The sequence below is a fragment of the Aotus nancymaae genome, unplaced genomic scaffold, assembly GCF_030222135.1.
Source record: "Aotus nancymaae isolate 86718 unplaced genomic scaffold, 86718_ANA_hifiasm-v0.15.2.pri h1tg000006l, whole genome shotgun sequence".
NCBI lineage: Eukaryota > Metazoa > Chordata > Mammalia > Primates > Aotidae > Aotus > Aotus nancymaae.
The window spans coordinates 64,355,304-64,370,874 of NW_026988417.1; the positions used below are offsets into that span (position 1 = coordinate 64,355,304).

The 15,571-nt window shown below is 39.4% G+C and overlaps 1 protein-coding gene across 3 annotated transcripts in view; it reads left to right on the forward strand.

The window, feature by feature from the left end:
* MOB1B (MOB kinase activator 1B) overlaps positions 1–15,571 on the forward strand; it is a 78,090-nt gene that overhangs the window by 35,435 nt on the left and 27,084 nt on the right. The window contains exons 2-3 of one of the 3 annotated variants that reach the window (XM_064367754.1): positions 11,060–11,176; positions 14,542–14,708. In XM_064367754.1, the coding sequence (XP_064223824.1) occupies positions 11,060–11,176; positions 14,542–14,708 (284 nt within the window). Of the gene's footprint in view, positions 1–4,460; positions 6,448–11,059; positions 11,177–14,541; positions 14,709–15,571 lie in introns of those variants that run through there. The other 2 variants (XM_064367756.1, XM_012464431.2) reach the window with 2 other exon arrangements.

The window sequence follows — 15,571 nt, forward strand, 5'->3', positions numbered from 1 at the left end:
ATAACTTCACAGATGTACACACCAATGGGCTTTGCTTGTGAAATGCTGTGTTAGTCCATTCTTGTGCTGCTGTAAAGTAATACTCAATGCTGGGTAATTTATAAAGAAAAGAGGTTTGCCGGGCAGGGTGGCCCACACCTGTAATCCCAGCATTTTGTGAGGCCCAAGCAGGGGGATCACTTGAGTCCAGGAGTTAGACCTGCCTCACCAACCCCATCTCTACAAAAAACGCAAAAATTACCGGGGCATGGTGGTGCATGCCTGTAGTCCCAGCTACTTGGGAGGCCGAGGCACGAGAATCGCTTGAACTTGGGAGATGGAGGTTGCAGTAAGCTGAGACTGTGCCCTACTGCACTCTATCCTGAGTGACAGAGCAAGACTGTCTCAAAACAAATAAAAGAGGTTTAATTGGCTCATGGTTCTAAGGCTGTACAGGAAGCATGATGCTAGCAGCTGCTTCTGATGAGGGCCTCAGGAAACTTACAATCGTGGTAGAAAGTGAAGAGGAAGCCTGCACATCACATGGTGAGAGTGGAAGAGACAGAATGGGGAGATGTCGCACACTTTTAAATAACCAGATCTCATGTGAACTGAGAGCGAGAACTCACTTACCACTAAGGGCATGGTGCTAAGCCATTCATGAGGGATGCAACTCCATAATTCAAGTATTTCCCACCATGCCCCACCTCCAGCACTGGTAATTACATTTCAACATGGGATTTGGAGGAGACAAATATCCAGACCATATCAAGTGTTATATTATTTTCTAAGGATTTGATTATAAGAGTTTATGGAGTATTAAATACTTAATTTACCACCCTCCACCAATTCTTGTATGAAGTCACTTAGTTACACTTTATAAAATTGAGTTTTATGAACATGATTTAAACTGAGAAGCAGTATAGCAGAATGTACTAGTGCAGTGTTCCCTAATATGTTAAAGAGCAGGAAGCTAAAATATGGAAGAAAACTTTCCACGACTGAAGGTGTTTGGGAAACTCTGGGATTAACCATAAAGCTTTTTTCACTGTAGGACTTATCATAGCTTATAAAATTCTTGTTGTTTTCATAATGTGTTAGTGGATCTTTTGGCACTGTGCTAACTATTGAGGACCCAAAGATTCATTACCTTCAGCCTGATATTCCCTTCATACCTGGGATTTGTATAGACAGCTGCATATCTAACATGTCCATTTGGATGTCTAATAGGTATCTCAGGTTAGTATGTTCACTCCAGTCTCCCTATACGCATCTCAATAAATGGCCCACTTTCTACCTAGTTGAGACTAAAAACCTAGAAGTCATTCTTTATTTCTCTTTTACATCCATTCTTCACAGATAGAATCTAATACTAAGTTTTGTTGGTTCTACCTACAAATATCTGAATTTGTTTTCTATTCATTTTTGGTAGTTTGAGCCACCATTCTTTCTTCCTGGCAGTAGTTTGCTAACTGGTTTCCCCGCTTCCACTTTTGCCTTCCACCCAATCCATTCTCTGCACGGCAACTAGAATGATCTTTTTTTCTGTCCTTTATATTACTTATTTGTGTTTTTAAATTGATAAATAAAAATAGTGTGTGTATACATAGTGTACATCATGATGTTTTGAAATATGTATACATCATGGAGGAATGACTACATCAAGCTAATTAGCATGTGCATTACCTTACTTAGATTTATTTGTGGTGAGAATACTTAAAATCAAGTTTTTGTGTGGATATATGTTTTTAGTTCTATTGGGAATGTACTCCTCCCTTCCCCCGAACCCTTGACAACCACCAGTCATTTTATTGTCTCTACGGTTATGCTAGAATGTCATATATTTGGAATAATTACAGCATGTAGCCTTTTCAGACTGTTTTTTTTTTTTTTTCACTTAGCAATATTTAATTAAGACTTTGTCTTTTTTTTTTTTTTTGAGATTGAGTCTCACTCTTTTGCCCAGGCCAGAGTGTGTAGTGGCACAGTCTCGGCTCACTGCAACCTCTGCCTCCCAGGTTCAAGTGATTACCGTGCCTCAGCCTCCTGAGTAGTTGGGATTACAGGCATGTACCACCATGCTCAGCAAAGTTTTGCATTTTAGTAGAGACGGGATTTCACCATGTTGGCCAGTCTGGTCTTGGACTCCTGACCTCAGGTGATGGCCCACCTGGGCCTCCCAAAGTGCTGGGATTACAGACCTGAGTCATTGTGCCTGGCCAAGACTTTGTCTCCTTTTAGCTTGGTGGCTCAAGCTTTTTATCACTGAACATAATATTTCATTATGTGGATGTTCCACAGTTTATCCTTTTACCTATTGAAGGTCATTTTAGTTGCTTACAATTTTGGTGATTATGAGTAAAGCCACTGTAAACATCTGTAAGCAGGTTTTTTTTTTTTTTTTTTTTTTTTTTTGAGATGGAGTCTCGTTCTGTTGCCCAGGCTGGAGTGCAGTGGTGCAATCTTGGCTCATTGCAACCTCCGCCTCCCGGATTCAAGTGATTCTCCTGCCTCAGCCTCCCGAGTAGCTGGAATTACAGGCGTGAGCCACTGCACCTGGCCCTGGAAGTAGGTTTTTGTGTGGACATAGGTTTTCAAATCAATTGGATAAATACTTACAAATGTGGTTGCTGGATTGTATGAAAAGATCTACTTTGTGACAGCCAAACTATGTTCTAAAGTGGCTGTACCATTTTTGCATTCTTATCAGCAGTGGATGGGAGTTCATGTTGCTTTGAGCCCTCATCAGCATTTGGTATTTTCGGTTTTTTGGATTGTAACCATTCTAATAGATGTGTACTAAGTGGTATCTCATTATTTTAATTTGCAGTTCCCTGATGACAAATGATGGTGAGCATCTTTTCATGTGCTTATTTGCTATCGTATATCTTCTTTGATGGGCTTTGTTCATCTTTTTTGGTACTTTCTTCATTGAGTTGTCTTATTATTGATTTTTGTTTTTCTTTTTAGAATCAAGGTCACACTCTGTCACTCAGGTTGGAGTGCAGTGGTGTAATCACAGCTTACCACAGCCTTGAACTCCTGGGCTCAAGTGATTCTCCCACCTCAGCCTCCTGAGTAGCTAGGACTACAGACATCACATCCCTGGCTAGTTGGCTAGGTTCCTCCCACCCTGCACCCAGAGATGGAGTCTTGCTATTTTACTCAAGCTCTTGTTGTTGAATTTTAACAGCTCTTTGTATATTTTGGATACGTCCTTTACTATGTGTGTGGTCTGCAAAGATTTTCTGCTAGTCGGTGGCTTGATTTTTGACCTTCTTTACAGTGTCTTTCACAGAGCAGAATTTTATTTATTTTATTTATTTTTGAGACAGGGTATTACTCTGTTGCCCAGGCTGGAGTGCAGTGGCACTATCTCGGCTCACTGCAGCCTTGACCCCTCCAGGCTCCCACCTCAGCCTCTCAAGTAGCTGGGGCAACAGGTGCTTGCCACTACACCCAGATAACTTTTTGTAGAGATAGGGTTTTGACATATTGCCCAAGCTGGCTCTGGAACTTCTGCGATCAAGTGATCTGCCTACCCTGGACTCTCAAAGTGCTGGGATTACTGCCATGTACCACTGCACCCAGCCACAGAGAAGAATTTTAAATTTCAATAAAACTAATTTATCAATATTTTTTTTAAAGATGCTTTTGGTTTTATATCTAGAAACTCATCACCAAATTCAAGGTCATACAGATTTTCTTCTGTGTTTTCTTCTAGAAGTTTTATAGTATTGTGTTACAGTTTTAGGCCTACCATTCTGTTTATGTTAATTTTTGTGAAAGGTGTAAGATCTGTGTCTAGATTTATGTTTTTGCCTCCAGATGTCCCAGTGTTTCTCTATCACTTGTTGAAAAGATCATCCTTTCCTCATTGAATTGCCTTTCCCCTTTTGTCAGTATCAGCTGACTCTACTTGTATGGTCCACTGTTCACTTTTATAACTTCAATTATATTTTTCTTTGTGTCTTAAAACATCCTTTATTGAGACCCAGTCACATACCTTACAAATCAACCATTTAGAGTACAGTGTTTACAGTTTTTTAGTAACCATCTCCACAATTATATTAAAAAGTCAACTTTTTAATCTTACCAGAATTCCTTAATTTTTCAGTATCCCTCACTGTGGGTAATATCTCTTGACTTGACACTACTTGCTTAAGGAGAACTTCAGCTTCTCCATCCTTCCCTAATTGTTTCTTTTCATTATTGCCTAATTTTGAATATAATAGTGTCTCTGTTTTTTCTAAAGATATTGATTATATTTAATGTGTTCTTCTTGGTTTTCTTTAGTATTAGATATATTATTGAGTAGTTCTTTTGTGATGTTGGTTTTCCTGGAATGTTTAGTGATTTGGGATTGTCTGTTCAATGTGAGTGTTTGAGGATATTGGTTTGCTTCTTGTTGAATAGTCTGATTATGGGAGCTTGCCTCTGGTGACCAGAAGGAGTAGGAACTGCTGCCAACTATAAAGAGGTATGCCAGTAGGTTCTCTTTTGTCTGCCAAGTTCCTCTGCCTACTGGGGAGGTGGTTAAAATCCCTCTGTCCACCATGCTCTGAGCTTTAGCTTAGGCTGTGCTTGCCTGCTTCTCAGGAAAAGGCCAGCCAAAAGGGTATTGGGAATCACTTGTGCAAAGACTCCGGGTTGGTTTCCCCTATAGTCTTCTGGAGATCCCCTCAGGGTCCTCTCCTGTAGTCTAGTTTCTGAGTTTGGAGCACAGTAGAATCACTCTTACCTTCATAGAGACTTCTGTTGGGTCTCTAAGCTAGGTTTTCTCACACTTCTCAGTCACTGTGTCTCATCAACTTTTTAATCTTAACAGAATTCCTCAATTTCTGAACTGTGGATAGCATTCTTTCTTTTTTTCCAGCTGTGTTAAGGATTTCTTACTCTCCTAACAGTAACAATAATAGCAATACCACCTGCCACTAATAATAGTGATTTAAAAGGGATTATAGACAGAAATGTAAGTAGATATGTTTGTTCAGACTGCTGTCTGTCTTGAAGGAAGGCTATCTTTTCAATACTCATAGCTTGTAGCTTTAGCTTTTAGTCTTATTATTTCTAGAACACATTCTATTTTAACAGCTTCTAACATTTTTTGCAGATGCATATCTGCCTTTCTGAAAGCGTGGATGTGTTTGGCAACATTTGGGGGAAATTGGTGTAGGGTGGAATTTTAATTTTCCTTACTGGAAGAGTATGTGCTAAGTAGTCGTATAAATTAGAGAAGGTATGAGGAGAGGAATTAGGTAGTTTGAAGATTGTTTTAAGATGTGTCTGTTCCCAGCACTTTGGGAGGTGGAGGTGGGAGGATCACTTGAGCCCAGGAGTTCAAGTCCAGCCAGGGCAACAAAGTGAGACTTCGTCTCTACAAAAAAATACAACCACAAAAAATTTAGCTGGACATGGTGGCGTGCACCTGTGGTCCCAACTACGTGGGAGGCTGAGGTGGAAGGCTAAGGTAGAAAAATCATTTGAGCTCAGGAAGTCTAGGCTGCAGTGAGCTGTGATTGTGCCACTACACTCCAGCCTAGGTGACAGAGTGAGACCCTGACTCCAAAAAAATACATAAATAAAATTACAATGGGGTGGAGAAAAGGGTAAGAAAAAAAGAATGTTTTAAAAATAAGAAAAAAGTAAAAAAAAGTTCCTATTAATAACTGTCTTGGTATAAATTAGCCTTGTGTTGTTTCATGAATGACTTAATTAAAATGTGTAAAGGGGAGAAAATTGTTAGAAATAATTGGGTAGAAACTAAAGGTAAAGCATTGAGTAGAACGTTGGGTAGTGGGTAAAAGAATGGGCTTAGGCCAGGTGCTGTGGCTTATTCCTGTAATGCCGGCACTTTGGGAGGCCAAGGCAGGTGGATCCCCTTTGTCAGGAGTTCAAGACCCGCCTGGCGAACATGGCGAAACCCCATCTCTACTAAAAATACAAAAATTAGCCGGGCATGGTGGTGGGTGCTTGTAGTCCCAGCTACTTAGGAGGCTGAGGCAGGAATAACTTGAACCCGGCAGTCAGAGGTTGTAGTGAGCCAAGGTCACGCTACTGCCCTCCATTCTGGGTGACAGAGCAAGACTCTGTCTCAAAAAAAAAAAAAAGGTCTTTAGAGATTTAAATCCTGGATTTAAATTTTGGCTCCTTAATTTACCACTTTTATAATCTGGAGCTGAATATATAAGTACTTTAAGCCTTAGATTTATCATCCATAAAATAAAGAAAAATAATAGCATGTATATCATAACTTATGGGGGTTACATGAGATATATTGCATGTAAAATAGTTCTGAGTACAAAGCCTGCAGTAAATGTTAGTTAATATTAATCATCATTATTATCCTGATGTAGGAGTTCTCAGACTGAAGTTGACTGGAACTATCAATTAACAAGTATTTATCAAATACCTGATCTGTAGTGTTGGACTTAGACCTATGGAAGGAGCTACTGATGTGAATGACAGGTTAGTACCTAGTAGCAGAGCAAAGAGAACTAATAGTAGTGAAGTTCTTACCATAAAGTTTAGTAGTCAGATAGGTATTATTATTTCCATTTTATAGACAAGGAAGCTGAGACTCAGTAACTTCTTCGAGATCCTGGTTCTGCTATTTAACTAGCTGTGGTTAGACTAATAACTTATTTAACCTTGAAGGGATAGAGCTGTTGACACAAATACATGATTTGTAACACAATTTATTTTACAGTCATTTGTGTCACAAATAATTTGCTTTTAATTTGGAATAAATTGACATTCTTCAGTGTCAATATATAGATATTTGGTACAGGAAAAAGATAGGGATCATATGCTGGAAAGGACGTGGAGAAATAGGAACACTTTTACACTGTTGGTGGGGTGTAATTTAGTTCAACCATTGTGGAAGACAGTGTGGTGATTCCTCAAGGACCTAGAAATAGATATTCCATTTGACCCAGCAATCCCATTACTGGGTATATATCCAAAGAATTATAAATCATTCTATTATGAAGACACATGCACATGTATGTTCATAGCGGCACTGTTTACAATAGAAAAGACCTGGAACCAACCCAAGTGCCCATCGATGATAGACTGTACAAGGAAAATCCAGCACATATACACCATAGAACCATAAAAAACTATGAGTTTGTGTCCTTTGTAGGGACATGGATAAATCTGGAAACCATCACTCTCAGCAAACTGACACAAGAACAGAAAATCAGACACTGCACGTTCTCACTCATAGGTGGATGTTGAACAATGAGAACACATGGACACAGGGAGGGGAGCATCACACACTGGGATCTGTTGCAGGAGAAATAGGGGAAGGACAGTGTGGGGTAGGGAGGTTGGGGAGGGATAACATGGGGAGAAATGCCAGATACAGGTGACGGGGGGATGGAGGCTGCAAACCACATTGCCGTGTAGGTACCTATGCAACAATCCTGCATGTTCTGCACATGTACCCCAGAACCTAAAGTGCAATAAAAAAAAAAAAAAAAAAATATATATATATATATATATATATATATATATGGATTATATAACAAAAACAAAAACTGTTATGAACTGGGCCTCACAGCAGGAGGTGAGTGGCCAGCAAGCAAGCATTACTACCTGAGCTCTGCAGCCCCGCAACCCCTGTGGAAAAATTGTCTTCTGTGAAACCAGTGCCTGGTGCCAAAAAGATTTGGAGCCACTGGTTTAGAGTCTCAAAGAGAAAATAAATGTTGTTGTTGAAATTTGCAAAAGATAAATCAAATTGCAAGACTAAGAGATAATGTATTCAGAGCCATCTCTAGGACTGAGTTGTTTACTAGACAAACCACCCTGTCTTGCTCTAAAAATGGATATGCCTTCAGGTACGAGTAAGAGTGGGAAAACAAATGTGAATATTGTGTACGTTTATTTGGAAAGCAGTGAGGTAATGCTATGAATTATTAATACAATACTCCTAATATGTATTACATCATTCACATTCTAGTCAGAAAGCTTTTCATAGTAGCCGAGCATGGTGGCTCAAGCCTGTATTCCCAGCACTTTGGGAGGCCAAAGTGGGAGGATTGCTTGAGCCTAGCAGTTCAAGACTAGCTTGGACAACAAAGTGATACCTCATCTCTAATAAAAATACAAAAATTAGCTGGGTGTGGTGGCATATACCTGTAGTCACAGCTACTCAGGAGGCTTAGGTGGGAGGATCACTTGAGCCATTAATCATGCCCCTGAATTCCAGCCTGGGCAACAGGGCAAGACCCTGTCTCAGAAAACAAACAAACAAAAAAAACACAACACAACATTCTCCATAGTTATGGTGCTATCTTGTAAGCTGTACAAGAGAAATTAGCAATCTCTAATACCTGTCTATTAAGACTCTCATTTCTTGTAGCTGCTCCCATACATACATTGTTAGTGGGATTGTAAAAGTATGCAGTATATTTGGGGAAAAAATAGGCACTGTATAAAATTTAAAAATGTTACTATTTAGTACAACATTTCTAGGAATTTATCCTTTATATATGCGTATACACAAGGATGCTTACTGTAATACTGTTTGTGGTAGCAGATGACTGGAGGAAACAACCTAAATGTTTTTATTAATAAAGGACTGATCAGAGTATTTTAAGATATATCTACATAAGGAAATACTATTTTAGTCGTTAGAAAGAATAAGTTAGGTCTTCTTGAATCTTATTAACAGTCTTGTGGATACGTAAGTGAAAAACATTAAGTACACTACAGTATGCTGCCATTGTGTAAAAGCAAACAAAAACAGGCACAAAACTTTCTAATGCTTATACCAGATACTAGACACTGTAATTTCTTCTGAGGTAGTGGGGTGAGAGGGCAACATACTTTATGTTTTTGAAAATTTTTGTGAAGATTTCCATTCGTATATCTTAAAATAGGTGAGGTGTATGCATTGGGCATACAGTGTTGCTACAAGAACTTGTACTCTCTGGTGAGGACTCCATGTACATGCTTGAGTGTTTGTGCTTTTGAATTTGAGGACTCTGTCATTTGTCAGTTGGTCTTTTTTTTTCTTTCTTTCTTTCTTTCTTTTTTTCAAGATGGAGTCTTGCCCTGTTGCCCGTGCTGGAGTGAAGTGGTATGATCTCGGCTCACTGCAACCTCCTCCTCCTGGGAGCAAGTGATTCTCTTGCCTCAGCCTCCTGAGTAGCTGGGATTACAGGCACCTGCCACCACACCCAGCTAATTTTTATGTTTTTAGCAGAGATGAGGTTTCACTGTGTTGGCCAGGCTGGTCTTGAACTCCTGACCTTAAGTGATCCACAGCCTCCCAAAGTGCTGGGATTACAGGCATGAGCTACTGCACTCGTCTGTGTCAGTTGGTCTTTTGACCTGGGAGTGAGTAGCATTATTGACCACCACCATTCCCGGGTAGGGTGGATACTGGCAGGTGAAGATTCAAGTAGCAGCTGAAGAAAAAAACCTAACAAAAAATTTAAAAAGAGTATTTTTAAAAAGTATTGAGTGGTTAGAGTATTCTGCAGAAATAAAGCAGATGCGTTAGATAGAAGGGAAATTAAATGCAGGATTTGCAAGCATTTGAAAGTATAAATGTATGTGGAAATGAGGAACAGAGAAGAGAGTCAAGAGTCTGCAGGGAACTAAAAACATTTACAAACATCTCATCTCTAAATTATACACTTTTGTAAAAAGTCATTTTCCAGACTCTCAGAAAACAAAATAAAAAAAAAATTGAAGCCCAGATGATAATTTGTGGTTTCTTAAGTAACAGAAGAAGAAAATTGCAGGCTGGGCACTATGGCTCATGCCTGTAATACTAGAACTTTGGGAGGCTGAGGCAGGCGGATCAGTTGAGTTCAGGAGTTCGAGACCAGCCTGAACAATGTGGTGAAACCCTATCTCTACTGAAAATACAAAAATTAGCTGGACATCGTGGTACATGCTTGTAATGCTAGATTCTCGGGAGGCTAAGGTAGGAGAATCACTTGAACCTGGGAAGTGGAGGTTTCAGTGAGCCAAGATTGCGCCAGAGCAAGACTCTGTCTCAAGAAAAAAGGAAAAAAGAAAAAAGGAAAATTCCAAAATGGGGAGTAGAACCTTGTTTTCCTGATTTCCAGTCTAACCCTAAGATTATTCTTAAATTGCCTGAACCTTGAGGTCAGCATAGGGAATAGGACCAAAAACAGCAACAACAACAACAAAAAAACAGAAATAAAAAAAAATTCTCTTTTAAAATGACAGGACAGTTGTTTGTTTCTGAACTAATTATCTTTTCCCCCATTTAGTCTTGAGGGATAGAGTAGGATTTGGGGTTTTAGTACTGCACTACTATTTCTTTCTTTGAGTCATTGTGGGTCAAGAAAACAAAGGATAATGAAAATACTAAATGTTACATATATCCTCTCATTTTGCAACTGTCCTACGATACAGGTAGTGTTCATGTTTGTTATTTTTGTTAGGTTTTCATTGCTAAACAAAAAATAGGCTTTGGAAAACTAGGTAATTTGCCTGAGATAACATAGCTGATGTGTGTCAAAGTTGACCTTCACAAAATTGAACTCAGATTTTTTTTCTTCTGAAGTATAAAGTTTTGGGAGGAGCATTGATCAAGAAAACACTGGAAGCCTAAAACGTCCTGGCAGCGTGGTTTGATTAGTAGATGACTTTGGGGGAGGTGAGGCTCTGACTTACCTGAGTGCAGACACAGCTGAGATCCTTGTGGTTCTTAGATACTCTTGTCAGCCATTTTCAGAGCTGCTTGTCACATCTCCAGTTGCTGCAGCCATCTGAGCCGTGTGCTAATTAAAGGGAGTGTACTTAACACCTTGTCTGAAGATTTGCACCACATTGGTCATAGGGGACCTATTTTCCTAATTAATCACCCATAAATTAGCAAAATGTCTTTTTGTAAAATATGTTTGTGAAGTATGTGTCTTTTTTTTGAGACAGAGTCTCTCTCTGTCATCTAGGCTGGAGTGCAGTGGCATGATACCAGCTCACTGTAACCTCTGCCTCCTGGGTTCAAGTGATTGTCCTGCCTCAGCCTCTGCAGGAGCTGGGATTATAGGTGTGCACTACCACACCTGGCTAATTTTTGTATTTTTTGTAGAGACGGGGTTTCCCCATGTTGGCCAGACTGTTCTCGAACTCCTGACTTCAGGTCATTCGCCCACCTTGGCCTCTCAAAGTGCTGGGATTGCAGGTGTGAGCCACTGCACCTGGTGAAGTATGTGTCTTATACAAAATTGTTATAAAGGGTTAGAAGGAGGAAAGTGAAGTAAGTTTCAAGCTTGGTAGGCATACATATATTTATATTATTACCATTTATATTTATATAAATAATTTTTTAAAATTTATTTTTATTTTTTGGAGGCAGAGTCTCACTGTGTTGCCTAGGCTAGCCTCAAACTCCTGCCCTCTAGCAATCTTTCTGCCACAGCTTTCCCATAGTTGGGATTACAGGCATGTTCTGCCACACCTAGCATTTATATTTTTATAATTATATTTTAGAGATGATGGGAGCAAATTTGGTGTTTATTACATTGTCTCATTAAACTGAAGAATTTCCACACTTGAGAGTGGGTCTAAGAGCTTGACTATATCTAATATTTGACCTTTGGATTTACACTTTTGCACTGAAAGTCACTGAGTGGTTCTAAGCAGAGAAGTAACATAATTTAATGAGTGCTTTTATTTTTAATTTTTTTTCTTTTAGCTTCTGATTCTCTGGTTGAATTTTTTTTTTAATATATTTTTAAGAGATGGAGTCCTACTGTGTTGCCCAGGTTGGTCTTCAAATCCTGAGTTCAGGCGAGCCTCCCACCTTGGCCTCCCGAAGTGCTGGGATTACAGGCAAGAGCCACTGTGTCGGGTTGATTTTTTTATTTTATTTTTTTTCTAGAGAGGGTTTTGCTCTGTCACTCAGGCTAGGGTGCAGTGGCATGATCTTGGTTCACTGTAGCCTTGACTTCTAGGCTTAAGTGATCTTCCTGCCTCAGCCTCCTGAATAGCTGGGACTATGGGCATGCACCACCACACTTGGTTAATTTTTGTATTTTTGATAGAGACAGAGTTTTGCCATGTTGCCCAGCCTGGCCTGGGCTCAAGCAATCCACCTGTTTTGGCCTCCCAAAGTGCTTGGATTAAAGGTGTGGGCCACCATGCCCAGCCCCGTGATGAGTGTTTTAAAGCAACCCTTTTACTGTTGAGTAGAGTTAGGAGAGGGTGTGTTAGAGTTGAGGAACATCAGTTTAATTTTAATTATAAACACCTGTGAAGAGACCTATATTTAAATGAATATGTCAGTACTTTAGAATGAAAAATACCTGTTATTTGAATTGGATATTTGGGTTGACTGGTAGATTGTTATTTTATTTCAAGATCCTCAATACTTTTTGAAAGCTCCTCAGATGATTATCATAATGCAGCCAGGGGTTGAGAACTACTGCTTTATCTTAGGGAAAGAGGGACGGATTGGGGTAGAGGGTGTAAACTTGAGAGGAGGTAATGAGTGAAAAGTTTTGGAGAGTTTGGAAAGTGTAACCATTGTTTATATCTTCTTTTTGTAATTCCACTTTCATATTCATATGTTCAAATACCTAGATGTTCTTGATGATATGAATTTAGTATCATTAAAGTTCCCACTTACTCAGCCTCTTTTTTTCCAGTCTGTTCCTTTTCATAAGAAGAGAAGGAGAATAGTGGACAGGAGTGACTCCTAATTTGATAAAAATTTGCTAGCATTAATTTAAAAATACCACCCCCCCAACTTCTTCCTCTTTCTTCTTCTTCTTTTTTTTTTTTTTTTTTAAGGCACGGGCCTCATTCCGTTGCCCAGACTGGAGTGTAATATTGCTCACTGCAGTCTTGAACTCCTTGAGCTCAAGCTATCCTCTGGCTTCAGCCTCCCTAGTAGCTGGGACTACAGGCTGCACCACCATACCTGGCTAATTTTTAAACATTTTTTTAGAGATGGGGGATCTCACTGTGTTGCCCAGGCTGGTCTCAAACTCCTGGCCTGAAGCAGTCCTCCTGCCTCTGACCTCCGGAGTAACTGGGATTACCAATTTGAGCCACCATACTCATCTCCCCTCCTCCCTTTTTTTTTTCTTTTTCTTTTTCTTTTTTTTTTTTTGCAGAGACTGGGGTTTTGCTCTGTTGCCCAAGTTGGAGTGCTGTGTCTATTCACAGGGGTGATCATAGTGCCCTACAACCTTAAGGGATCCTCCCACCTCAGCCTCTTGAGTAGCTGGAACTAGAGGTGTGCCCAGCTCTTTTAAAAAACTATTAAAACTGGCCTGGTGCGGTGGCTCACACCTATAATCCCAGCACTTCAAGAGGCCAAAATGGATGGATCACGAGGTCAGGAGATAGAGACCATCATGGCCAACATGGTGAAACCCTGTTGCTACTAAAAATACAAAAAAAAAAAAAAAATAGCTGAGCATGGTGGCGCACGGCTGTAGTCCCAGCTACTCGGGAGGCTGAGGCAGGAGAATTGTTTAAACCCAAAGGGCGGAGATTGCAGTGAGCCAAGATCGTGCCACTGCACTACAGCCTGGGCGACAATGTGAGACTCCATCTCAAAAAAAAAAAAAAAAAAAAAAAAAAAAACAACTATTACACCATCTTGAAGCCTAGTTTCAGTTGATCCATTAAACAATATATATGTGTGTATACACACATGCACATATGCTATATGTATGTCTGTGTGCGTAAATATTCAGAAATTTGAGCAAACCAGCCATACTAATGTCTAGCTACTTAACTGCTTAAGCAGTTCTAGACTAAAATTGATTACTGATACTTCCTATAATTGGGTAGAAATACATGTAGCTTTTCTTGTTTCTTTCTTTCTTTCTTTTTTTTTTTTTTTTGAGACAGAATCTCTGTTGCCCAGGCTACAGTGCAGTGGCACAATCTTGGCTCACTGCAACCTCTGCCTCCTGGGTTCAAGTGATTCCCCTGCTTCAGTCTCCTGCGTAGCTGGGATTACAGGCACCCGCCACCACACCTGGCTAATTTTTTTTGCATTTTTAGTAGAGACAGCATTTCGCCATGTTGGGCAGGCTGATCTCAAACTCCTGACCTCAGGTGATCCGCCTGCCTCTGCCTCCCAAAGTGCTGGAATTACAGGCGTGAGCTACCGTGCCCAGCCGAACATGTAGCTTTTTTTTTCTTGCTGTAGGATTTTTATGTTTTATTGATATCAAATTGTATCTTTACATTTCTTTTAAGAAGGAAACAAATTTATTAGAATGAGAAACTTATAATGGAGTGAAATGAATAAAATAACTAAAACTTATCATGTAAGTATTTTTTTTTTGTTTTTTAGATTACAATCTGTAATCCTGAGTCATTAATTTATTGAGAAGAGGCGTTAGTTACAGCTTAAAATTTTTTTCTTTTTGTGAGTTAACTAGAGACAGTAGAGAAGTTTGTAGGAGTTTTGGGTGGAGAGCACAGTAGTTATAGCAATTATATTACTGGGATTTAAGCCAATACAGTTTAGGTCTAATGCTTGGTGAATGACTCTGTTGAAGGTCATGCCTTAAATATTAAAATGCCTTTTTTTTCCTTTTCTATTCATAGTGGTAGTCGCTCTTCTAAAACTTTTAAACCAAAGAAGAACATTCCAGAGGGTTCTCACCAGTATGAACTCTTAAAACATGCAGAAGCCACACTTGGCAGTGGCAACCTCCGGATGGCTGTCATGCTTCCTGAGGGGGAAGATCTAAATGAATGGGTTGCAGTTAACAGTAAGTAGCCTTTCTATTTCTCTGTAGACTATGAATTAGGGTAATAGCCTTGTTGTTGGTGAGTGTTGGTGCTGTCCATTCTAGGATTTAGTTAGCAAGCTAATATCATAAAAGAATGATATCTCAATCTAACTTTAACCTTCATGTTACTTTATTTACTTTATTATTATAATTTTTTGAGGTGGGTTCTCAGTCACACAGGCTGGAAGGCTGGAGTACAGTGGTACAGTTACTGCTTACTGCAGCCTTGACCTCCCTGGCTCAAGCAATCCTCTCACCTAAGCCTCCAGCGTAGCTGGGACTACAGGCATACACCACCATGCCTGGCTCATTTAAAAACATTTTTTAGTAGAGATGGGGGTCTTAGTATGTTGTGCAGGACGGTCTTGAACTCCTGACCTCAAGTGATCCTTTTGCCTCAGCCTTCCACAGTGCTAGGATTACAGGCATGCGTCACCATACCCAGTCCTTGTTATTATATTTCTGAATACGGAGTTTTATTAAATCTTGTTTCCTATTTTAATACAAAGCATAGATTTATTATCTTCATTACAATAATGATGATGATAATTTTTTATTTGTCAAACACTAATTGTATAGACATGCCACTCTCCTTTCTACATGATTTTATTTTATCTTTATAAACTTATGATGTAGGTATGATTATTATTTCATTTAATAGATTAAGCTGAGACAATTAGTAACTTACTTAGGTCATACAGCTATTAAATAGCAAAGCCTGGGCTCAAATATACGGCTATAGAATTTTTGAGTCTATTGAGTTAACAACCACTATGCTAAATTGCCTTTCTCAGGGGTATACTCAATAATTTGTCTAATTGTGCTTATTTATCTTTTGTTTT